The following is a 26,721-nucleotide window of genomic DNA, read 5'->3' as shown; positions in this document are numbered from 1 at the left end:
TATCCAATGATGCACTGGAGAGACTCGGCCACTCAAGTGTGATTGGAAAACAGAGAGGGGGAGATGTACCAGATAATAACTTGTATGTCTTAATGGCAATAAATATATTTTGCATGTAACAGGCTCGCTAGACATTATATCAGATTGTATCAACATTCCTATTAATCAAACTCTTGGTTTCCCAGCACTGAGGATCAAAAGGTCCATTGCATTAAAATCCCATGGAGACAGAATTATGCTGTGTGAAATTAAAACCGACACAAGGTTTTCATTTAGATATAAACGATGTTGTTAAATATGGCTCCTTCCGTGCTTGAGAACTTTCAGGCACCACTGCACCATCACAATCTATCAGCGTAATATTGCTATGTTCTAAAGGTTTCTATCTTGTCTTCTGGGTACAGGGTCTCCAGGAGCAGAATGAACATTTCCTAGGATCCTGACATTGCTCAGCAACTTCCTGACAAAATCAGAAGGCACAAGAATGTTCCACGTGCTTCAAGCTGTGGCTCTTCTCCTATCTGGTTGTCTTCTGTCATCAGCGCTGGTATTTCCCAAAGACCTAACACCACTCAGGATCATTGATGCACCAAGTAAGTAAATGTCTTCAAGGGTCTCCATCAGATCTAGAACATATTTTTGCTGTTGATTAGATGATTTTGCAAATACAAATCGGGTAGATGGGTTCTCTTTGGTTCTTTTTCTAGTCTCCTGTGAGGATATAACATAATATGACATATTTAACTCCTCTTGACAATGACATTCCTCACTCGTAATCAACAAACATTTATCTTCCTGCATGTGATCTAGAAGAAAGTAGGACTGTAAGAGTAAAGACTAATCCTGTGATTTTCTACAGGCACCTTGTCTTATCCATGGTTCCGTGGGTTGTCTAGTGATGATGATACTGTCCATCTTGGTCTGGACTTCCAGAAGATGGTTAAGCTTAATCAGACCTTGTTCATTGCAGCAAGGTAATGTTTTATCATAAAATTATGGAAGTCAATAAAATTGTATTTTTAATACAAGCATACATTTAGCTGTGGTAGTACTCTAGCCACTATATTGCAATGACATCACTTCCTGTGTGTGCAAAATATTGGACACTTTCTGCATCTAATACCTGTATGTTTCTGTTAGAGATCACGTGTACGCCATTGATCTGCGAAGAGCAAAAGACACCTTTTCCACCGATAGAGTAAGATAATGTTTTTTGTCTTTCTGATTTACTGATGTGCATTACTTCACAACAGAGCCACTAACAACAGTTGGATCTGTTTTGACAACTGACCCACAATGCTTTGCACTGCCATTCTGGTGGGCAAATTGTAATATTGTTATCATTGACCAAAAGCTTATGTATCTTTAAGTTAATATCCTGTACTGATCACTCCAGACAAGCAAAGAATTGATTTGCAATGCAGGTGTAAGAAGAAATTAGTCTTTGAGGACAGACGCAGGCCATTGCTGCATATATTTGCACAAATTCATCATAAAGTTAGAGGTTCAGATCACAAAGCTATTCTTGTTTATACAAAAATGTAGATCATGATATCATAGCACAACCTGACAAAAGGAGGACAAAGCAGAGGAATTATGTCAATAGTTTGTTCATAATAAGAAATCCTATTAGCATTCCTGCAGCACAGGACCTGAACACTTTTGTTTAACAAAGTGCATCGCTTGCAATTGAAAACCATGGTAGGGTGTGATGGGGTTGGGAGAGTTTGACAATCCTCTATTCCAGACTCATGCTGTTTTCATTGTTTCAGTACATAACATGGAAGACACAAGACATGGACAACTGTGCAATTAAAGGCAAACAGCGGGTAAGTGACTACTAACTTCATATTCAGACACTGACCCTTTACTCTCTATGTGGCATAAAAATGTGTCTAACGCATTATATTCTGCTTAGCTATTGCACTAAAAGGGTTAACTATTACTTTTCAACCAAAAATCCATTCTCTGCTTTGTATTAGAACACAGGTGGACAAGCTTTCAAATTCGGTGGTGGGGTAGAATGCCACAAAGCGTAGGGCGCAGCTCATGTGTGTTTTCCGCATCTGTTTTTTTATCCATGGCACATGTGTGACTGGGTGTCGAGGAAGCAATCTATTTGTCTCTTCTGGTGATGAATACTGAATGTGCCTGTCTCCAGACAAGAGAAGGATGGATTACTGATGTATCTCACACAATAGATGGAGATGAACTTATCTTCCAGGCAATGGAATAGACAGGGAAAGACAACCAAAACAATCACATTCTCATTTTCGCTTAAGGCCTTTGTTGCTATTAGAAAGTAAAACCTTCTAAATGAGAAATTTCCGGCTGCTGGCCGCGGGACAATAAAATTAACTTGATCGCTAATTAGAATTCGTCTTTAATTAAGAAGAGCATGGTTGTGGAGCTCGGCACCAGGTGACCTGTCCTTTCAAGCTCGATGCTGCTGTGTGATTGTACCCAACGGAGCATGGCTCTTATGACTCTTGCTGAGCTAAGCACCGAAGTCTGCTTTCCCTCTTCATTTCTCAGAGCCTGCTGCTTCTCCCACGCCGTATGCTGGAAAACCGCAACCCTGATTAGAGTTTAGATCTAAAGCAAGCATTTCCCCTACTCTTCTCCCCTGCGAAGTCTACGAAAATCCTGGAAAGGTCCCCAGCTGAATAAATGATTAAAAGTTAACCCATTTGCAGGGTTTATGAAGTCGCACAGTGTAGCATGGTCCTTTGTTTCTGGTGGGATGCCTAAATTATTCAGACTAGATTCTGGGATAAAGAAAGAATTACACATTATTGAGGTCTTCCAATTTGTCTACAATCCACAAAAACATGACGGTATTAAGCAGCCTAACCATCCAGTAACGTTAAAGTGTTGTTGAACTCAAGGAGATTAATTAGGATGCAAAACTTTTGGCATCTCTGGGAACTCGAACCCCTGTAGAGAAACTCGGTATCTCCAAACAACATTTATTATATATTTTGCCTGTGGTTGGCAAAAGCGAGAAATGTCATGTTCATCAGTTGTTAATTGTAATGGGGATGTCATTCATAAAGGAAAATTAAAGCGTGCAAATGATTTTCTGGGGACATATCATTCTGGCAGTATGATGACTCCCACATACAGAGGAGTGAGCAGTACACTATTTAGCCTGAACTGTTTGCTTTTGAAACGTCTGTTTCAAAACACCACATTTTTTTTTATATAAATCTCTCACAACTCGGCAGGGCTGCACTTCCAAAGGCACTGTATATCATTACTGAGTTAAAAGCACTGTGACCCTTTTCAATGGACAGCCGTCCAACTGTGACGCTTTGGGTACACAGAACATGAATTTCTAAAATGTAGCATCCAGTCTGCTCAGAGAGAAAAGTTATTTGTGAAGGTGTAGCAGAAAACAAACAGCCAAGGATTTTCTGTGTGCAGGAAGAGTGTAACTGGGCAAGCAGTAGTCAGTGTGTTATATATGTGATGCCATCAGAGCCATTGTTACCCTGAATCCAAGCCGCTGGTGTGCCATCAGCCTCGTAATAGTGACAAAAGAAATGCGGCTCCTCAGAAAAACAGTTCATTAAAGCCTGTAGATCACTTCTAGAACACTCTGATCTTATTATGGTACTGAAAGTTCAGTGGATTCTTGCATATTCTTGGTTTGGCCCTAAGACCACATTAATAATTTATCTTCAAGCCATTTCCTATAAATTAGACATTATCCTGTTTCCTAAAATAGTGCACCCTGGCCAATTAGCTGGACACCAAAATAGTCTCTTTTATATGATCCTCAGCCAGTCCCTTCTTTACGTAGCATTTTCCATGATGCCCTTGGTAACCCATGCTTTCTCTCTTTGCTTCAATAAGGCTTATTTAACGGAAAACTGTGTTGTCCATCATGATGCTGCTGGAGAACATTATACAAAATTAAGTTTTACTGGCCCACCCATTTAAAGGAAAATTGTTTGTGATGGATGTGTTCACAGCCCTACGTGTGCAGTCTAACAGTGACGTGGAAGAGTAGCCACTTCCATATAGCAATGACACTGTGAGCAGGGTAAAAAAAAATATATTCACGACCCGTGTCAATATCCACACAGAGATCGGATGGAGGACATTAGTTCATAAATTGCGGTATCTTCAGTAGATCAATATGTGGATCTTCAAAGAACTACTGGACCACAACCTTTGGAAGGTCTTGTCATCAGTCCAAATAGCACACAAGACTAACATTATGATTCACTGTTGATGGTCGACTTAACACAATTTCCATAAACTCATCAAAATATATCTATTTTCCCTTTGTTTGTTTTTTTGTTATTCTTCAAATTAATGGGGATTGAGGCATTGAGTAACCTTACTCACCCCGGAGAGAATAAAGATGGTGTTGTTCAATATAAAATGAAATTAGTCTTCCAAGATTTTCTTGTGAAAAGGCTTTCAAAACGTCAATATGATGAAGTGACCTCTGCTGCCTCCAGCATACGCATGAATACAAAGACACAATTGTCTTGGGAAGGAGTCTGATAGATGCCAATGCATCTAAACCTGAATCTAGCCATATCTTCTGTGACGAGATCCTTGTATCACAAGATTTCCCCAAAATACTTTGGTTTGGTCCTGTCTTTCTCAGCTACGAGAAGACATATTTCTCATTCAGTTTTGTAATGGAGCATAGTGTAAAACAAGAATAAGGACATTGGATTTTAAAAGTGAACATAATACCAGATAATTGCGCTTTTGGGCTCTTGCTGTCACTATATTATTTGTACTCTGGCTGTGCTTTGTTGCGGCTTTCTCTCTGACAGCATTTGAACACAGAGACTTAGTTGCTGAGTAACTATATTATAATAAAAGGGATGTTTTTATCCAGTCCTCTGAAAAGTAAAAGCTGATGAAATTTAGAGCTGTGAAAATTTTTTTATTTCTCAAAAACTTACATTCTATAAAGAACTTACTTCTCAGATCTCCAAAATGCCAATATAGAGTATATGACATTACCAATAGTGTAGAAATCACTTTCCTGAATACATTCTCATTAGTGTAGAAATAATAACCCCTTAATAAAACTTAATATATGTCTGTGTGAATATCATTTGTATATAAACCATTGCATGTGTTTATTGTGTTACTAACACGTGTAGCAGTGATGACACCTTTAAAAGAGTCTGATGGTGTGCATAGTACAGCTGGGTACAGTAAAGAGATAATTCTGCTTGGGTGTATTCACTTCAGTTTTGTTGCTGTGAGAGACAAGGTTTTCTAAAATTGAGTAATCAGACACTGAGTCGTGTTGGACGTTCAATTGAAAGTGTTTCAATTCCAAAGAATTTGCCACATACCATAAAGTTCTGTAAGGCTGTACAACCTGACCACTGGCGCTACTGACAACATCTGACAGAATCCACAATCAACTCTATTTTAGATTCAGCGTGACAGGAGACTTGCAACATCTTGTTCAACAATACTAAACTCAACATGAAAAGAATCCATCTTGTTATAAATAGACTAGTAGTTTGACATGCTTATCTTCCATAGGTTAGAAAGTGTTTTAATCACGGCAAACATCCCACGGTGTCTTAACCTTCACAGTCTTTGTCACCCATAGGATGAGTGCTACAATTACATCAAGGTGCTGGTTCCCAAGAATGACCAATCCCTCATTGCGTGTGGTACCAACTCTTTCAATCCTATGTGTCGGATCTACAAGGTACGTAAAGGGCACAGCTCTTTGCTTACATACACATATACACATATGCACAACGAAATAGCTTATGATAGCTAATATTTAGCACGTTCTTTAGGTACAGCTGATAACATTTAATCTAGAGGGCAGTCCTAGAATATGACCAAAAAGGAGCACTATACAGCCACATACCTAGCAGAAGGACTGCATAGAAAGGATCTAGTCAGTATAAATGTAAATAATTATACACACTGATGTCTGTATATTAGCCAATAGTCTCTTGAATTAATTTCCTCAGATTAAAACCTTGGATCAAGAAGAAGAATTTAACGGCCAGGCACGATGTCCCTTTGACGCAAAGCAAGCCAATGTAGCATTGTTTACAGGTAAGAGGATGGCACAATACTGCCCAGGTAAACTCCACAAATAAAAATTACTGGTGCTTACTATTAAAACTGTAGGTGGGGCACGGGTAGTAAATGTATAAAATGTATTGACAGTGGGTGGAGCTATCACCAAGCCACACCCATTGTCCTCCTTTGGTTCCTCTAGTGCCTCTTTAAGACTAAAGGGGCATCTAACTCTAAAGTTGTTTATCCAAAATACTTCAATAGAATCCTTTACACATGTCCCACAAAACATGTGAGTATGTGGTTACTGGACCGTCAGCGTTTCCATTATTGTGTCAGCAGATGAGCTCAAATAAGCTAGACTCATAGGTTTTGCACGCAAAGAAGTTTTTAAGTAATAAAGACGCAGTGTGAATTAATGGAGATTAGTGCTGAGCTGGGCAGCAATCCTTTGTAATCCTTTACTGCACAGTGCTTGGTTTGCAACAGATCCTTTATTTTAACCTATTTTTCAAATTCCGCGTTACATGAGTATTAATGGCGTCAGGATGTGGAATATTCTGTGATACGATATTCTGTGATTTTACCCAGTCTGAGCAAATTTCCTCTTCAATGGATGAGGTGTGCAAATTATTTTGAAGTTGTTTTTTTTTTATTTTAGATTTGTTAGTTCTGGTCTCTTTGGTGAAGCTATATCCATATGCGAATGATTATTATTATTACCAATATGGTGCCATATAGCTCCATCACAAAATGAACAAAGCCAACAAACATTAACAAAAAAAAATAAAAAATAAAACCTGAATATTATGCCAGCTTGCTTGCAGCAGCAGCTTGCTACAGCCTAGTGTACTCTATTTTGCCTTTGCCTTAGGCTGCCCCGAAAGCAATTAATACGAAGAGTGTCCCTTTCAGCTACAAAGATGGATTGTTCCCACAAATCGATCATTATTCTTCTGCAGGGACGGGCTTGCGACCTCCCAGGCCCATTTTTTGTTTTGATTTATTATTTACAAATCTCTAAAATGATTTATTCCAGTATGTAAATGTCCTAATCTGCTAATGAGCTATTATAGCAATCCATTAACCGCCAATACTTTCAATGTGGTTTTACATGCAGAACGCAGATCTTGTAACAACATTTGATTTGTAATGGCTATTATAAGCAAACAGCAGAAATAAAGCAGGGCTGAGGGGTTCTTTTTATGGCCCAAGGTATGTTTTTTTACATCTCTGTTTTCTTATTAATTTATTAAAAGTGTATAGCTAAAGCCCATGCATTGCCTTTACCCCATTTTCCATCTGAGAACTGCAATGCCAGCAGATTAGATTTGGCAAACAGATCCCTCGGAGACCTGCAATTTAATAAATATTGGAAACGTTCCAATAGCAACACTGCATTTCGTTCACAGATACTTAAAAGCCTTAGTCTGTGGCCGTGTTTATTTTCCTGAGTGTGTCCATTATAATTCTCGCAGTAGGATGTAGGCACAGGAAATATGAAGATAAATTCCCTGTTCCGGTGTCTCGTTGCTAATGATGTGATTTCACTGCCTTGTTGCCAAAACAAAAAATTCAATTCAATTAAGACAAAAAAAGGAAGCAGACATAATTGCAACTTAACGTCACATATAGAACCTGCAGCATGTTACCAAGTGTGTAAGTGCCAAGCACACAAGCACACAGGGGAAACTTTACTATCTGCGGTACGTGGAGCCCTCCTGCAAGCCAAATGTATATTGTACCTACTACAACAAAGCAAACGTAAGGTACTATACTTGATGGGTATTACTAACTGACCACTGAGAGGTACAACACTCAGAGGCTAAGTGGGCTCTCCATGTGATGAAAAGCCTATGGGCCTGACAGTAATTCTTGGGTATTCTTCTTCTCTAGATGGGAATCTGTACTCTGCGACCATGGCAGATTTCCAGGCCAGCGATGCTGTTATATACCGTAGTCCCGGGGAAAAAAGTCCAGGTTCCGGAGAGAAGAGTCCAGTTCTCAGGACGGTAAAGTACGACTCCAAATGGTTAAGAGGTGAGTCTGGGAAACTAATTGATTGTTCTCTTGTTTTATTAAAGTCCTAACATTAATCAGCATGACATACACAACTATCAGTTTCAAGAAGGTTCAGCATATTTTTAAGATATTTTGATATATTCCACCTTATTTCCTCGGAGTATCACTCGGAGCCTCAGATGCTAAATGCCCCATTACCCATCCAGAGCTTAGCAGTAGCCGTAGGTCAAAAACGGGAAATACAGAAATCAATTTGCACATGTGTGTATTTACACCATTTTTTCATAAATAAAAAGCTTTGGTCTTTTTCACTTGTGATACAGGGGCTGGTGGGCTGTGATAAGAATATTCATTTAGCAGGCCAGATGTCCACTATGAACTAAACATGAACGGATTCTCCTTTAACCATTACAGAACCTCATTTCATCCATGCTGTGGAATTCGGACAATACGTATATTTCTTCTTCCGAGAGATATCAATGGAATATACCACTTTGGGGAAGGTAAGGAACATCCTATAAAGGGTATAACGGAAATACAGCAGAACGCAATGCTAAATTGGCAATAGAATAAACCAAGGAAGGAGATGTTTACCAGCAACACCGTCCCTGCAGACGGTGATACAAAACAAGCCAGGAAGACTGACCAGAAACAAAAAAAGCCATTTGGGTCTAATTCTTCTTTACATTTTTTTGCATTTTTATTTCTAAATTCCAAAACCAAGACTTTTCAAAAACATCTCCTTTTAAATGGGAGATTGTTAGCTAGAGAAATAGTTATACAGGAATCACATATCACCTGCTGGATAGACTGGATTGATCACAAGTTCCTTATCTGTACACCTGTTTTCACCAATAACATTCCAAATTATCATTTCCCACTGCACTGGCAGGTCCTGGGTGACACTGATAAAATATATATTAAAAAAGTGAAAAAAAGCAATTGAGCGGAGGCGGCTATAGTTTATCTGACCATCTTGCTGCGGCCAAAGACCATGCCGGCTCTCTTCACTTCAGGAGTTATGAGAGGAATAAGCAACCTGGGTTTTTTAGAATCAGATTGCATTATCGGCAACCTCCAGGGACTGAAGAATAATTGTTACTTGTTTTATCTGGGATGTTTGTCAGAGGGTGGTAGATCTCTGCTTAACCCTTTGGAGTGCCCAAGAGGTCATCTGTACTTCCTGCCGTCACACATTGGTTGATTAGACGATGGAAGGCCTTTGGTGGCTTCCTTGTAGGGTGTGGTGAATTCATGTAGTGGAATGACCAAAATGGCAGATCAATGACTGCAGAGAATTAATACTCTGTCCTGTTCTGACCCAATCAATCCTGTTTCTAGGTAACTTTCTCTCGAGTAGCCCGCGTGTGTAAGAACGATATGGGAGGTTCCCCTCGGGTTCTGGAGAGGTACTGGACTTCGTTTCTTAAAGCTCGTCTTAACTGCTCGGTGCCCGGAGACTCCTTCTTTTACTTTGATGTTCTCCAGTCTGTTAGCGATATCCTTACCATCAACAACCGTCCAGGTGTAATTGGGGTGTTTGGCACTCAAGCCAACAGGTGAGTCAAGTATGTAGCATACATACAAGCAGGAAGAATTTTACTTCAGCCAAATAAACCTTAATACAGTCTCACATATCTGCCTATTTTCGCTAGAGTTATACTTGTGGATATACATTCCCCAATCAGCTATAATGTTCAAGTTGGAAAGCCAGACAATTACAGCGGGAAATAAGTGCATATGAAACTGCCAATTACCCCAGCACACAAAAAGAATAACCATGGAACAGAGAAAGAAATAAAACACTTGAGCACCTATAAATGTATTAGGTGACCAGTGAGGCCCAGTGGGGGGCGAGCATCTGAAACCGGGTGGTTGAGAAAGTTCACGGGGTGATTTATAGCTGACTTTGGTGCTGAGAGACAAAATGCAATAAAGAAAGGGCAATAAATTAAGAGGAGTTGTAAAGAAAACCCACAGGTAATGGTGTGTGGGGAGGGGGGGCATTATATTACAGGGCAGCACTACTGCGATCCAAGTATCTTCTAAATGAGATATAAATCGTTTTAGATCCCACAGAGAGAATCCAGGCAAAGTAATATTTCTTATCGGTGCCTTAAAATCTGGTCAGGTAGAAATACTGGAGATCGAGTTTAGGAACATCAATGTACATAATCTGATTTTTCCACAAGTTACAGAGGTTTCACGTGATTTTTATCATTATGTTTTATAAAAGAATTTTGATTTTCCCTTGTGCTACACAGTATCACTGGCTCCGGAGTGTGTGCTTTCTACATGGATGATATTGAGAAGGCCTTTAATGGGAAATTCAAGGAGCAAAAGACCACCGAATCTGCCTGGACTCCAATTCCAGAAGACAAAGTACCAAATCCTAGGTAAATTACATCCCTTTACGTTTTAAGGAAAAGCTGTAGACGTTTGAGAAGTTTATTCCTTCTTATTCTCTCCTTCCTTTAGACCTGGCTGCTGTGCAGGTGCTGGAGCAGCATCTTCGTATAAGACATCCAATGATTTCCCAGACGAGACCCTGGCATTCATTAAATCTTATCCTCTGTTGGACGAGGCAGTGCCATCCATCACTGAATCACCTTGGTTCACCAAAACAACCAGCCGGTACAGATCAAAATGCTCTCAATTCTGTGTCTTGATATGAAGTCAGAACGTAGAAAATAAGGCTGTAGTTTACTTTAAATATGAAATTTAGCAGCCTGAAGAAAGAAGTGAAATGTATGGGGATCAGTGAGAAATGATGAGACTGCGTTATATTAGTTAGGCACGTATTTATTTCATTTTTTTATTTTTATTTTCCAGGTTTAAGTTGACCCAGATAGCTGCTGATACCACCGCAGGGCCCGCCGGAAATTACACCATATTGTTTCTAGGCTCAGAAGATGGGAAGGTTTTGAAAGTCCTTTCCAGTACGAAGGAAAACTCAACAGTAGAGACTCTTCTACTGGAGGAAATTAATGTTTACAATCCCACTAAGTGAGTTTGGATTCCACCTGTTTGATGTCATTGTTATAGTTACCATTTAATATTACTGTAATAACGATTAGGTGTCCAGAATCAAGTCCACAAGAGCCTGAAGGCCTGACCATGTGTGGCTTGCCCAGCATTACACATTCACTGGCCTTCCACCAGAAGTGGTAGAGGTTAAGTCTCCATGGGACAGGCAGATTACATGGGCCAAATTGCTTCTGTATGCCAAGAAATGTTTACACTGAGTAAACAGACAGAAGTGTGGAACCTTTACTTGACAATATGTTGTTATAAAAAAGATAAATATGGCTCTTGTGTATGTCATGTTATTGTCATGGCAGTTAACATGTTGTACAATGCAGGCTAACAGCAAAGGTGAAATATCTACTGGAGGACAAATGGCTACATCACCCATTTGTACATAAACCTTTTTACATCCTCACTGAGCTTAAAGTATAATAAAATGCACTGTTGGAATGTTATAGATGTGAGGGTAAATACGAAACAATTAAGGAAACTATTAGTTTTAAGGAAACGGTCCTTGTATTTATTTAAGAGTTCCTTCGGTATTCATGTTTTGGAATGAAAACACGTGTGTTGTTTAATGTAGGTGCAATGTGAAAAAGGAGGACCGAAGGATTCTGGGACTGCAGCTAGACCGTGAAAACCACGCTCTGTTTGTGGCCTTCTCAAGCTGTGTGATCAGAGTACCCCTGAGCCGCTGTGAAACATACGGAACCTGTAGGAGGTTCGTGGGAAACCTAATGTTCCTCACCTGTTTAGAAATAAAGTACCAAAAATCTAACATATTTTTAGAACCGGATGAACACTAAACAGCTTCAGATTAATTTATAAAACATCAGGGTCAAAGGGTTTCCACATTATTTCCACAGTCTTGTGTCTGGTGGAACTGCATTTTTCGAATCAACCAGGTTTTTGCACCTAAAACATTATTTAAATTAGGATTCACACATGACAACGTGTTCACAGATCTGCAGAGTACAGGGTATCATATCAGCACCTTTCTAGTCTTGTGCTGTTGCTTAGCAACATGTAAACCCAATGTGTCCAGAGACATGTCCAGAGAGATCTTAACTTGACCTTTAACAAGTTGATGCTCAAAGAGCTGTCAGAAGAAACACAGCTAATTCCAAGTATTATATATATGCATATGCATTACAATAATGTCACACAACATCCTAACAGCTTCTTGCATTTGGATACAAAATGCAAAAAACAACCTACACTAGTCAAAGGGAAAAGGGGAGGCTGGCAGTTCATCTGCTTTAATGGGAAGTATTTTTCCTTTTTCTTCAAATCTGTGATTCCCTACTAGGTTTGGAATAAGTTTAAAAAAAATCTGTTCTTAGCTAACCTACCCAGCTCAATAATAATCTCATTAATAAACTCACATCACATGCGAGGATCTCGAGAACAAAGCTACTTTTAATGCACAGAGACTCATTCATTCTCCGCATGCTCATTGACGACAAGAGCCGCACACACGGACCCCCCAACGGCATAATACAGCAGCTTGAATACCCCACTACAAAGTCAGCCACATTAAAAGTCAGACAATACATTTTTACACTGGATCAAGGGGACCCAGGTTGCCCACCAACTTTCTAATTGGCGAGAGGGGAGCCAGGAAATTCTAATCAGGCTGCTTTTATGCAACACATCGTACCGTGCCAGATTCAACACAGTCAGGGAGCCTCGGGAACACTGCAAAAAGAAAGAGAAGAAAGCATGGGAGCGTGCTGAGCTATGTGTGCGTGCCAACGGCAGGTCGCAGCAAATCGGCAGGCTTCCATCGGTACTGGGGACACGGCTATGGTGAAGGAAGATGGTTTATTCTTCTGGGACCACAGTGGAATCCTCTTAACGATTGAGGGAAACTAGTTACCATTTTTTATTTTATCAAATACAAATAGCTGCTCTTTCTTACTTGATTATCTGTGCTAAGAGGCCTGTCGATTCTCTGCAGTAACATTAGCGCAAGCGGACTGCTGTAACGTGTACGAAAAGGAACCAGCTTTTTGTCTCACAGACAGAGTGAATGACTGTGGCAAGAATTTTGTTACTATTTCTTTACTTTATAATTTCATGAATTCAGTCCTGTTTTTGTAATATAACATTATCAGGCTTTACTGTTCCTTTACTATCTGTGGCAAACATAAATCACCTTTTCTTATTATGATTCTGTATCTTAATATTTCACAGGAGCTGTCTGGCCTCTAGAGATCCGTATTGTGTGTGGCTGAAATCCGGAAGCTGCATGAGCTACAAAAGAGACATCAGGTAATGTCCCTTCTGTACTAATTAAAATACCCAACATGTGAATAGTATTTCATAGCAATATGAATAATGAAGCTAAATACTTAAAAATTGGTGGAACAGTAACTGCACTCAGTTTGCTAGGTTTAGCATAATTTGTTATAGGGTTACAGGTAGATGCATGTAACCCCTATCCTTTTAGACAGAGGAGGCTTCTGTTGTTGTTAAAACTACCGTGTGCACTTTCTAGGACCGGATATGAGCAGGATGTGGAGCAGTCCAAGCACTGGGGCAGCTGCCAAGGTCAGTAACATCTAGACACCTTTCTTCATTTAGCAGAGAGGACATAGAACAACTTGTAGAACACAGAACGGCCACCATAATCAAAAATAATAATTCAAAAGCGATGTAACCTTTTAGCCATTTTTTACAATGCCTCACAAAGTAATGCCCTGGCTTCTGTTACATTTGTCTGGCTAACCTGTGATTAGCCAGGTGGAATTATGTGGCCATGACAGCCTGGTAAGGACAGGATGTAAGCGATAAAACTGCTTTATTTCTGTCTTTGCCCTAAGTGCCGTGGAGGATGTTTCGTGTGATGTGTCTCATCTGGTGGAGTCGGGTAATTAGACAATCTCCTGAGTAGCTGGGGTCACGCGCTCAATACAGTAGGGGATTGTCTATCATGGTACATTTTGTACGATTACACTGGATTTAACTGGCTTACACAACTCTACAAAGCATACTCCACTACTGGAACCACAATCACGCTTATTATTACTACGTTCAATGAAGAACCCATGCAACATGAGAACTGAAAACAGTTTGTTTCTCTTATGACTCTTATCCTCTTCTAAATTTACATTTACTTATTAAACCATTCTCCCCTTTGTAAATGTTTACCATCACTAATTCATAGCAGCAATAATAAGACATAATGCGGCGGCCAAAATGAGAGATTTAATAATCTAGTTATCGCAGGTTTGGGTACCTCGAAGCTCTGTTGCCTTGAGTTTTCTCACCAGATGAGTAACTAGAAGAAAGGAGCCCATTGTCCCAAAATGATGGAGTTACCTGCTATATCTCCTTTGTGTTAGAAATGTTATAAAAGAATTTCGGTATAATGACCTGACGACTGCCTGCTTCTTTTCATATTTTATAGATGTTGTAACAGCTTCGGGAAGCACAGGAGGTGAAAGTGACTCTGCTTACGGTAAGTTTTGCTCCTTCCCCACCTCTTCCTTCCTATTTCTTTTCCTATCAAAAGGTTCCCAGCTTCTACTTTGAAAAAGGGATTAACTACTCCTTCACTCACACTACTTTATTTGCAGGGATTGGTAACTGGCCAGGCTTACAGGGCAACATAGCAAATTATTATTATTATTGCATTATGTGGTTAATGCTCATTAACCACACAGCGAAAGGACTAGTGCTTGCATATCAGTGGTGGCACTACAATATAAGAATAGTTCAGCTTTTTAGGACCACCGCTGCCCCCCCTCCCAGAGGGGCGATATATACACAAATCTGATCAAAATTCCACATGAAGACTTATTGCTCTAATGTATTTTCTTTAAAATAAATTGAAAACAAATGTTTCTCTTAAAATAATATCGGATACAGTGATATTTGGAGGATGACTTAAAACAGCCTAGTTAATGGACAGATTTGTTTGGTTGACACCGAAACGCTGAACCACCTTATTTTGAGGAATCCAAAAAAGGGTCTCTCATATATCTGATAAATAAATTAATTAGCTAATGCTTACTTACAAGCAGTGGAAGTGATTCGGTATCTTCCACTTACCCATACAAAACCCTGCCCACAATTATTATAACTTTAGCAGAGGGTGTAATCACAGGGATGGACTATTTTAGGACCGCTTTTCTGCCGTGAGCTCCAGATATCTTCTCGCCGACATTGTGTTCCAATATTTATTCTGAAATAATTTAATGAGGTGCCGAAACTTTCAGAAAGTTAACTTTGTGACATTCCCTCTCGTCTTAATTCCCTCTCGACACTAACATTTTCACATTATCTGTTAATGCCCGTCTGTGGAAATTAGTACTTCGGAAGAGTAGGAGAGATATTAAAGTGTCTGATGGTAGTAAGAAAAAAGACACATAATTGGGGTTTCCAGAGCCTTTTCCCATTGATAAAATGTCTATGGTTCACCTATCCGAGGTCCAACTACGCATTTCTGATCCATCTCTGGTTCTGATTCAGTGGTGAGAGCTTGGTCTATTAACCAGTCATCTAAGTGAAGACGTGAAGGCATGGCTTTCTTTTTCATGTAGGATTAGATTATATATTATACTAGTTCTTGTCCTTCGCTAGAGTTTGGATGATTGGTCCATGGCTGACGGTTCTGTAGGCACATGATGGAGGTTGTGTTCCAAAGACGAGCTGTGGAGTCTCAATCTTACCATCCCGGTAGTACACGCTTGAGCATAATCCCTGTGTGTTATGACCATGGCGAAAGAGACAAGGGGATTGTGCTTTGCACACCTGATATCTATGCAGATAGCACAATGAGTAATAATTCAAGGGGTATCTGCATATCTCCGAATGCAAGCACTTCTTGCTCCAACCACTTCCAATAGCCTCACAGAATACTGATATATAGATGAGGATTATCCTTGATAACACTGGCCGGTCTATCATTGTACACAAGGTGTAGTCAGACGTTGTCTTACAATTCACATCTGTGTTGAACGAGACAGCTGTTGTTACCCCTCGTGGCTATATGTGGAACGGTGAAACACAATTATCTGAAGCAAAGATTTGTCACATCTTAACTGTTCCAAGACCCAATGTGCCTCCCAGGTCATGCCAACTCTTCCCTGAGGGTTGTAGTTCTGCCTTCTTTCCATGATTGGCAGGTATTATTAGAAGCATTGTATCGGTTATGAACGACTCAATTCTACAGGAATGAATACATATATATATATATATACAAACACACACAACACGGCGCCATCAAGGAGAGTAAAATTATATTGCCGTTGAAATTCAGCTAAACGGACTCTAAAGTGTATATCCATCCACCCAATTACTCTTGCAAAAAGACTTGAAGAATATAATTTATTTTCCCCCAAAAAAATTATTCACAAAACTAAAGAACAAAATCAATAATGTTTTGCCTCGTTGTTATATATAATGATGGCGCTGAGAAGTGCAATTGTGAGCTGTTGGTATTTACTGTTCCACGTCCAGCCTATTGAGGAATATTTATAATATCGTCTTTTCAAGGCTCACTTCCACAGATCAATAGAAGTTATAATTTTACTTGCGGCTCAGAACATTATTGAAATAGAACATTGTCATGTTCCCAGAGTACTAAATGGCAGCTGTTTTTCACTCCAAATACAACAGACATGATATGTCAATACCCTATTTTGTGTTGTGATGACAAAGGAGCTTTCTATTGGTTGCCATCAGCTTTTAATACCCCATGTCACATTGGGATTTTTCCTCATGAAGTTATCTCTCCCGTGTTAATAAGTTGTTGATTGGTGGATAGATAATGCTAGTTCCGTCAAACTTCCAGGAGTTGAAACTTTACATTAAATATCTCCAATACATGTACACAAATTAACAAACAAAAACTACAAGCTACTGGCAGTTTTGTTAAACAAATTTAGCTAGCTAAAAGCTACAATGGCCACGGATATTGTGGAAATTGAGGGGTCCTCAAACATATCAAACTAAATACAAAATGTATATGATACATATAATAATAATCTAAAAAGGTCTTTAGTGACAATGGGTTACGCACTCTGGGGAGATACCTAAGCTCTAGCGATACCTACGATGAAGATGAGATTTGTACCCACCTAACCCACTCCCCCCAATGAACTGTACCTTGACACTGTTGATTCTGTTGCCTGTCTCTGTTTCATGATGTTTTATTTGTCGCTGGTAATTCAGGGAAAGCCCCGCCCAGCAGTGACATCATCATTGAAAGTGTTGCCTCCCTCGGGGAAGTGACTTCAGTGGGGCTTGGCTATACCCCACCAGGTGTGACATCAGACGGTTACTACCAACTTTCTGCCTGGTATACTCTTAAAACCCAGGGTAAGAGAGGCCATTCATTGGTTGAAAGTCCAAGACTCTTGATTTAAATTAACTCCCATTTAGCTTGCTATGTCTAGAGGCGGCTGTGCAGCTATGGATAATCTAGCCTCTGCTCCACTGATCCTCGGCATAACATCTGCTCCCTTCACTCTAAACTAGTGAAGTATTCCCGTGCTGGTGGGGAGACAGCATGGAGTGTGCGTAGTATTCCATTGCACTCATTACATGCGATAATTTTGTTTGTTTTGCAACCTGTTTGTCTTCTTTGTGGGCTGTTTGTGGATGACTACATAAATTGGTTATAAATAACACGTCTACATATATATATATATATATATCACAAACAGACAACTTTTTAGGTCACTGTTATATAACTAGGAACCCCTGAAATGTTTCTATCAGATGACTTTAGGTAAACGCCAGTAGAATCTGAACACCTTAATGAGGCCATTAATGTTAAGAAGCATGACAAGGTAGATTTGAGCACAGCACAGTCATCAGGTTCCTGTTTCTAGAGTGGGACGTTGTTAAAGCCACTAGTAATTTCTAAAGATGGACATTCTTCACCCGGTGACTATGTGCTCAAGAGTATCTCTTGGTAGCAGAAAACTAATGACAGTGCAGCGCCGCAATTTAGCCACCCTGACACTTTCTAGGCATTAATAATCTGTAACAGAAAAAAAAAGACCTTACTTCAGGATAGAAGATACACCTAACAGGCATCTACCTTAAAATGTACAGGTGATTAACTGGAGGAGTTTAGGATCTCACGTTTTTGGAAATCAAGCACGTGCTATTTGTAAATTTACAGTTCTGACGTATAATATAGGATTAATAAGAGACATAAAAAAGTCACCGGATGTCTGTCTCATTGTTTACAAGAGAACCCAGACGATTAAATACCTACAAACAGGACTGGTTAGCAAGTCACTAGAAGTTAGATTAGAATGCTGGAAGCTGCAAAATGACACAGCAGTTAAGGGTCCATGACTGTCAAGGCCGCACTCAAAAGTGAGCATAATAATTAATTGCAAAAGTTTCCACTGTGAATGGTGGTTAAGTGCAGAGCAATAATAGCCAGAGGCAGGGTGGGGGTCCAGTTCATGGTGACCCTGATCTATCTCTAGGTGGATGTAGAAAAATGGCAAGCTTTAGGTGTTTAAGGTCACGGCTAAAGTACATTGCCTGGAAGGGTCTTCTCACAGAGGCACTCATAGGGTTAAAACTGGGAAAAGAGAGGGAGAGATGAAAAGAAAACCAATTTCATTACAGCTCCCAGAGAGGAAATTGTTGAAAGTGCAGGGAAGGATTTCAGAAGCTTTTCTAAAGCCAGGCGTGCAAAGATTAGACGTACCCCGTGAGTGCTGGTTGTAGTGCGCGTGTGTAATTGTAATAGCCTTATATCAGTGTGTGTGATTACTGTACCTGCTGGCCCGTCTTTGAAGCAGGCAGCTCATTACCGTACCGCACCTGCGCACACTCATATTTGATTGGCTTATGCTTTTCATGGCATTAACAGCGCACGGCTCTCAAATGAATGTTTGCCGGTTTGAATTAAGCTGTCTCGGGGCCTGGGGCCCGGCACGCGGTAGGCAGCCTTTTGGGATACAGAAAAGTTGTAATAGCTTAAATCACAATGCCTGGAGAACTACTTGTCAGGCTGAGTGGCAGATTCTTTATACACATAGTGACGGCAAGGCTTTTTAAATATCCCTCTGTGCTATGGCAAAATCAGGCGACCCAACAGTCGACATAAAAAAAGAGATCACCGTGCCTAATATAAAACAAGAACACAAAATGACATCAAAGCTTCCAAAACAAGTAAGTCTACAGGAACACAGAGAGGCAACTGAATGTCTTTCAAGAATATTAGCATATATATATACATAGCTTGTGTAAGGGCTCTAACCCGTAGGCGCCATTCTGCAATGTCCGCTCAGCGAGCTACATGCAACAATAAAGCTTTTTCAGATCTAGTATGCCAAGGTAAATGCCAATTTCCATCCTCGGCTCCGTGTGTTAAGGGAGACAAGCGCTTACAGTAAGGGTTTTGCGCATTTCTACTAGATGACCTTCTAATTGTCTAATGGCAGACCTTTTTGTTTAATTAACGACTACCTACATTTGTGGTTATTAAGCGGAGGTATTAATAGCATATCACGCAGGTTACATGACAGGTCTGCCTTTCACTACCGCACCGGATACTACAGAACGTACAAGTCAAATGACTCATTCTCATAATGGGCTGGAGTTGGATATATGCATACAAATTGGTAAATAGACCATCGCCGCTCTTTGATTACAACTGAATTAAAGACTTAGTGCCTCGGGGCGAAAAATATTATATCGCCTACACACACACAAATAACATGCACGCTTACAAAGCTTTATAATATAGGTTTAGCAAACAAGCCTTAGCAGACACCGTAAAACAGATTTAGCCTGATTTTTAACACAATTGTTAACCCAAAAAATTCCAGGGTTTTGAGAGCCTCACAGTGTAATCAAAGGATTTTCTTACATGTTTTTTATATATATTAGCAGCAGAAATCCGCGTCTGAATTTCCGTCTTCAAGGGTTAAGATTTCAAGGGTCGTTAAAATAGGGACTTAAAATATATATCTATTTTTTATGGTTGTTTCTTAAGTGAGACACCTCTTTGGGGTTGAAAAGTTTTTATGTGGAATTAGATATATAATATATGGTTTGTTTGGCACTATATCTATACACATGCATTCGTTTGTTTGTGTGTTTATTGTTGACTGAATCCTAAGCAGTTCTGCAGCCTCTTTCCTTATATGGTGACATTAATAAAATTGTCATATTATGATATCCTTCATTGGAGATTTCTTGTTTAAGTACAGTTATGCAATCACAGAACTGAATGCAGTTATACGCCAGATATTATATTATACATTATAGGTTTGTATTGAAGAGTTTATGTTTTAGATTAGAGCTAAAAAAAATAAAAAAATCTTTTTTTTTTTTAAAGAGGATCTGTTTAAATGCAATGTTCTTAGTAAGTTCTGTTTGTGCATTCTATTGTCCAGGTGTCCGTCAGGAAGCCGACAGGAAGGAGGCTACCAAGAGTGTCCACTTCACATTTCTCATTGGCTGTGTCTTCGTGGCCTTTGTGGTTGGGGCTATATTCTCTGGGCTCTTTGTCTCTTGCTATTGCAATCACATGTTTCAGAAGAACAAACACATCAGTAAAGATCCTGAATCTAGTCTACAACGCCCCCTGTCTTTGAGAAGCCTGGCAAAGATGAATGGACTCTTAGACAATCAGTCAAAGGAGGGAATGATGGAGGCTACATCTCCAAAGCTGTACACAACACTGTTGCATGGAGAAAAGGAGCAAAAAGCAGAAACAAGCAAAACAGGAGGGAAGGAACATCCAGAACTATCTGGGCTTCCCACGCCTGAATCTACACCGGAGCTACCTTTGAAGAATCTGAAAGCTTTTAAGAACCAATGGGAACGGAATCAGAACTGTAACAATGCAAAAGAAATTCAAGGGAAGAGTCCTGTCTTTCATTTCCCTGTATCAAATTCACAGGTTTTCCAGTTCCCTAGCACTGTGGTGCTCCCAAGCAGTATTCATGGGTATGACCAACCTCTTTCTCCATACGGAGATGAAAAGAAGATACCTAACTCTGAAAGGGCTCTCATTCGGCATTCTCAATGCTATCTTCCAAAAGTGGGTGAGATGACAACACTAGATGAACTACTTAAACATCTACCAGAACCTAGTGGGTCACCAAGGAAAATATCCAGCATGATGGCCCTTAGCCAACATGCGGTCAGCCCTCATTCACCCATGTCATTCGTTAACAGAGTTCAACCAAAAATCCCTGACACAGAAAGTGCACCTTATTACAGCTCCTCCACACTTCCAAGGGACAGTCTACCACGGAGACTGGACATCCCTCCTGACGTGTCACCGCAGTCCTGCATGGAGAAACAGTCGAGATCTCAGAGGCACTCTTTGTCTTCTGGACATAAACTCATGAACCTAGGCCCAGGAGGACCAATGCTTTCCAGACAACACAGCTTGGGACAAGGTAATAGGCAACCACCACCTCCACTTCTAACAAGGATGCATTCTACTGGTACCCCAGTACCGATGGAAGGCCACAGCGTATATCTTTCTCGACAGCACAGCTACACTGAACAAACACCTATGCAGAGAAACATGGTGAAAAGGACTCTATCCCTTAGGCCCGATATGGCATCCAATGCAGTATTTTTGCCATCCTCACCTGTGAAGGATGGAAATCAGTTTAAGTATTAAAACTGCTCCACCAACTTGAGCACACTAGACTATTTCAGATGATGTGAAGCAATGTTTTGCCTTTTTGTTTTGAAATGCTCTCACCTAGACCACAGTATCCAACGATCAAGCCGTGCACTATGTTTGTCCAAGGACTGAGGTAGAGAGAGGATCTGCATGAAGAAGTATACCACTAAAAACCCTATGAACTGCCATGATGCTGACACATGGCAACCAGTGACATTTAGAGATTGGATGACACCACTGGCAAGGTCCTTCTTCCTTATCACGTTTAAACCTCTTCTGAATGTATATGACAAGCTCTCAGTGATATCCAATGAAATGTAGTATTTTCATGTGCCAAGAGGTTACGCAAAGCCCCTTCCATTGATAGGTGGACACTGGGCGAGGATAAGGGAGCTTTGGACTAAAAGAGATGGTGCTGATGGACTTGAATTATCTGTATCCCTGAGCCGAAGATGTCCAGTAATAAGCCACGTGAAGTAAACCATTTCATTGTGGGGTTGAAAAACATGAAAGGATATCTCAAGCGGAATAGATAAGTGTAAATTATTTTATATATACATACTTGTATATATATAGATATATATATTTCACGATATAACTCCATATAAAAGGAGGAGGATGTAACCCTACTGTGTAGGGGCAAGACACTTACTGCTATTAATATTACTAAAATTGTATAGATTTAAAAAAAAAAAAATAATTGGAAGACTAGACCGTGACCACCATAGCATCTATCACCTTGATGTATCTCACTGTATCCCAGTGTCCTGTTTCATTAAGGCTATTCTTTGCATTGGGTCATTGACTGTGAATTACTCCAACATTTTGGTTGCGTAAAAAACTGCCAGACTATAAGCACTGTGTGCTTAACCAGGTGGATATAGCATGCCGCGACAGGACTGACCCAAGAGATGCATCTTCTTCAAGGAGCTTATCTAACAGCTGTACCCCAACTGAAACCAGTTAGCCCAGTGGATAGTCTGTGTACATGTGTGCCTTAATTCAGTCTAGTCTTACGAACAGTGTCATTGTTTTAACACAAATGTGTGTTCATCTTTGTCATTGGGTGTTTCTTCAAGGGTGCTTTTTTGTCTGGAGGACTGTACGGAACTTGTATACACCTGCTGGAGATTGCCTTCTATGTGTCTGTTACAGACATATATAAAATTATGGGTGATGTGTGATGTTTTTTGTTTTTTTTTAATTTTACTGTATTGCTGGCTCCTTGGTTTAAAAAAAAGAAAAGAGCTGAGAAAGAGCAGCTACGGACCTATAAAAAATCAGTATATCCAGGATCTGTGCCCAGTGGTAAAGATCATACTAATGAATGATAGCGGAATTTACATCATGGCTTCAAATGAATATAAACTGATTTGTAAGAGGTATATTAAAAAAAAAATAGACTAGTAAACCCTTCGAAAAATAAAAAAAAAATCTACAAATCTTATTAAAATTGGTAAATATATAGAGGGAGGGGTGTCCATGTACCAACATTTAACTACACCATTGATGTTCTTAGCATATAAATGACAAAACAGTGTTAGTTTTCGTTATATATATATATATATATATATGTGGGATGGTTTCTACCCACCATCCACATCTCACTTTAGACATATCTTTGGGTAATTAGAAGGGGCTACAGTTTTGTATGCATACATTTCCTAAATAATAACAACTCGTCTGTCCTTTCTCGGCCTGGGTCCACCAACAGCACAGGATGTGAATTTCACAGACACGTTGATTAAACTGACACCAAGTGCTACTGTTTCCCAAAACTGTCTTGTGTGTTACATGCAGCTATAAATCACACTGAAGAATGTTTTTGGACATTGTACTTAAGCCTAGTATGCCAGGGCTGTGGAATGGTTGAGTTCTAGCCAGACAAAATATTGTGTGAAGTATTAGTTCCATGAAGTACAAAACGTATGAAGGCGTCTCTAATAATGTGTTTTAAAGAATTCTTGTATTTAATACGGCTTCCCAACTGTTCAATGTACCATGAGGTCAAGTCATCCCCATCTCGTATGACCCATTGCATTCGCTTGGACCGTGCGCATATTTTGTGGGACGTCACAAGTTCTTGGTTAATTGCCTTTGAGAGGTTAGCCAGTGATTCCTCACTAATTAAAACCTACCCGACTTTTTTGTAAGAAAATAATAATTAAAATGACCCTGAATGTAAAATTTGTAAAACATTTAAAAAAAATAAAAATATATGAAATAAAATAATAATAATGTTTGTATTTGCTTTTTTTATACCAGAGTAAAAAGAAACACAACAGAAAAGGCACAAACGTAATAGCTTTGACTGTAATGCCTGAACTTCTAATGAGAGGTACTGAAAACATGAAAAACCCTTTTTAATTAAAAAAAACCTGTATATAAGGCACATAACATTCATTATAAGTTTTTATAAAGTCATGTTTCCAGTGTTTTAATGTGGGTCTCAGAAACACTGCTTATCAGATCAACTTTATATTCCTGGAAAAATGTGGAACTGTAAACGATACATATGTGGTGTTCTTTAATTTCTAAGTCCAAAAGTAGGACTCCTTAATGGCTCCATACACTTTGTGAGGTTTGACAACCTACATTTGTTAAGTTTAGATTTTACTTTTTTCGAAAATCAAGCCGGTTGGAGGCCTGCTTTTATAACATTAGTTTCTAGTTTTTTTCCAACCTCAAAATTACACAATGCACTTGGATCAAGAATGATTTGGTAGGATCAAAGACAAATTTGGCAGACGATTGAAGCTCACAAGTTGATAACTTCAGCACATTTGTAACACAGAATGCCACATCATCAATTAGCCTTAAGTTCACATTACTTCTAGAACTGGTCCAATCACCTTGAGAATCTGTCCCTTCAACCTGAGAATATTCCACATTCTAACCCTAAGAATCTGGCCATCCACACCCAAAATATGCCCATTCACCTTTCAGAATCTGGCCCTTGACCCACATGATCCATGGTTATTACCTTCCAGAATCTGACAAAAACTCAAAAAATTTAGCCATTTTCAGACAGGATGTCTCCTGTAACTGTAAGCCTGTGCCAAATACTCCTGGATGAACAGGTCCCATTACATCAAAAACACAAATAGCTCCAACTGCTTTTTAACCAAATGCATTGTTCTCACATTCACCCATAACTCAATTATCGCATTTTCCCCGCATCGTCTGTTCTCCAGCAGCCCAAGCGATATTAACGAGGAACAGTTGTTTTGTGAACATATTCATGAAATTAAAACACAATTGGGCAACTTAAAGATGTCCCACTCGGACAAAGATCAAGGGAATGCCTAGTGCCTCTTTACTTCCATATGGTCTCGACCAAGGGCCACAATTGATTTTGCAGTCGGGACGATGATCCAGATGATTTCATGAGGGAAATGCTACAGTTTAATAGAACGTATGACATACTTACATATGCTTGCATACATACACACTCGAGCAGATCAAATTGAGCAAGTCATAAAAATGCAAATTGGACCCCTTCAATTTCAAGTACACTGTTATGTAAACATCATTTAGCTGGTGCAATAAAAACATTAGATTGGTCTCCAAAGATAAGGGTATATAAGATGAGAAGGCGCCGGATGGTTAATAGGAAAACACCACTTGTATAAAAGCCTTAATATTTGGACCAGGAAGCAAGGTGGTTGTAGACAGCTAGAACTGTCCAACAAATCGCAGATTGCCTCTCTCCCCCCATAAACTGGCTAAAGATTATTCTTTGAGAGTAAGACACAGAGATGTATTCACTCGTGACTTGTCCCTATTCGTTCCTGGTATTGTATGGGCACATAGATCCTTCTGTGCATTTAGGGAAAAATGTAGGTATTTTTTTTTTTAAGCGTGAAAGATTTTGTAGATAAAAAGAAAAAAAAAGTTACACGTTCTTAGGTCACTGAAAGCGATTATTTATAATGCATTGAATAATGAAAGCTTTGTTTTTAGAGTTCAATTTAATTTTAAAACGTACTGAAATGGCCAAGAGCTGTGTTTTCGCTGTTCCACACTATAAAATATATCTTTGTTCTGATAATTTTAGTGCTGCTACCAAATTGCATGTTTTTCTTCTTCCATAAAAGCCAGCGGTGAATTAAGAACCCACTTGCGTTACATTATTTTTGTTATACCTCATCGAGGTGGCCAGACTCTGTATCTCATATCTTGCATTTGTATGTCTTATAAAAAAAAAAGAACGGCTGGCTGGTATAAGCTTGTGTTACCCTCCTGGAGGCTCAGGATTAGAGGCCGGAAAGTTGAAATAACATTGTGGCATTTATAGAACAACTTTGCTTAGTAAAATGACACTGGTTGGCATTATCTGGTTCCACCTGCCACCGCTGTGGACTGTGACACACGTTAGTAGTGAACAGGTGTGGGTAGTTGAACACGAACATAAACAACAGTAACACATACAGTGTTGGTGAAAAGGTCTAATCTCGCTAACGTGTGTTGCGCTGATGTAATTAGTTCTGAATGCTGAGATCACTTACTCAAATTTTTATCTTGCAGCCAAATCAGTTCCACTAGGATAACTGAAAACTCTACAGGCAGAAGAATAATGATATATCAACAGAGTCCGACAATAAATCGGGCCGAGTACCTCTGTGACAGGCCTATCAACTGCAACTTGCTATTACAGCCAAAATCCTTCACTGCACATGTAAACCCAGTGACAATTTACAGCATAAAAAGCCTCACATTCTCCCTGGGTTCAAAGTCTCCTTGAAGGAAACCTGTCACTTTCCTAAATCCTCGATATTATATTTCTTTAGACTGTATAGACCTATGTAACAGTGTTTACAGATTAAATACCTAAAGTGTATATAAGAAACCCACCTGATGGGTTTTTTATGTTCATACATTTATTAATCCACATTATTTGTGCCACTGTGAACTGACCTTGAAAAGATCTCTAAAGGTCAAGGAGCACTGTGGGACAAGGAAGCTGTGGAGGAGCACTGTGGGACAAGGAAGCTGTGGAGCAGTCATGTGTTGCTGGG

General features: G+C 39.5%; 1 protein-coding gene across 1 annotated transcript; it reads left to right on the top strand.

Moving 5' to 3' along the window:
* Positions 1–876: 876 nt before the first annotated feature.
* On the top strand, positions 877–21,697 carry LOC149275191 (semaphorin-6D-like). The gene is made up of 17 exons (XM_089504917.1): positions 877–974; positions 1,141–1,198; positions 1,773–1,829; positions 5,600–5,701; positions 5,976–6,063; positions 7,924–8,067; positions 8,464–8,552; positions 9,391–9,608; positions 10,314–10,445; positions 10,528–10,683; positions 10,882–11,055; positions 11,660–11,797; positions 13,273–13,350; positions 13,577–13,629; positions 14,489–14,539; positions 17,257–17,403; positions 20,454–21,697. Exons 1-17 carry the CDS (start codon positions 937–939, stop codon positions 21,695–21,697), a joined length of 2,967 nt encoding a protein of 988 aa, XP_089361043.1. The 5' UTR covers positions 877–936.
* The last annotated feature ends 5,024 nt before the right edge of the window (positions 21,698–26,721 follow it).

Source organism: Sceloporus occidentalis, unplaced genomic scaffold, assembly GCF_023333645.1.
Source record: "Sceloporus occidentalis isolate IW3139 unplaced genomic scaffold, rSceOcc1.0.p SCAF_296, whole genome shotgun sequence".
NCBI classification, from domain to species: domain Eukaryota; kingdom Metazoa; phylum Chordata; class Lepidosauria; order Squamata; family Phrynosomatidae; genus Sceloporus; species Sceloporus occidentalis.
This window is presented reverse-complemented; position numbering and strand designations above follow the sequence as displayed.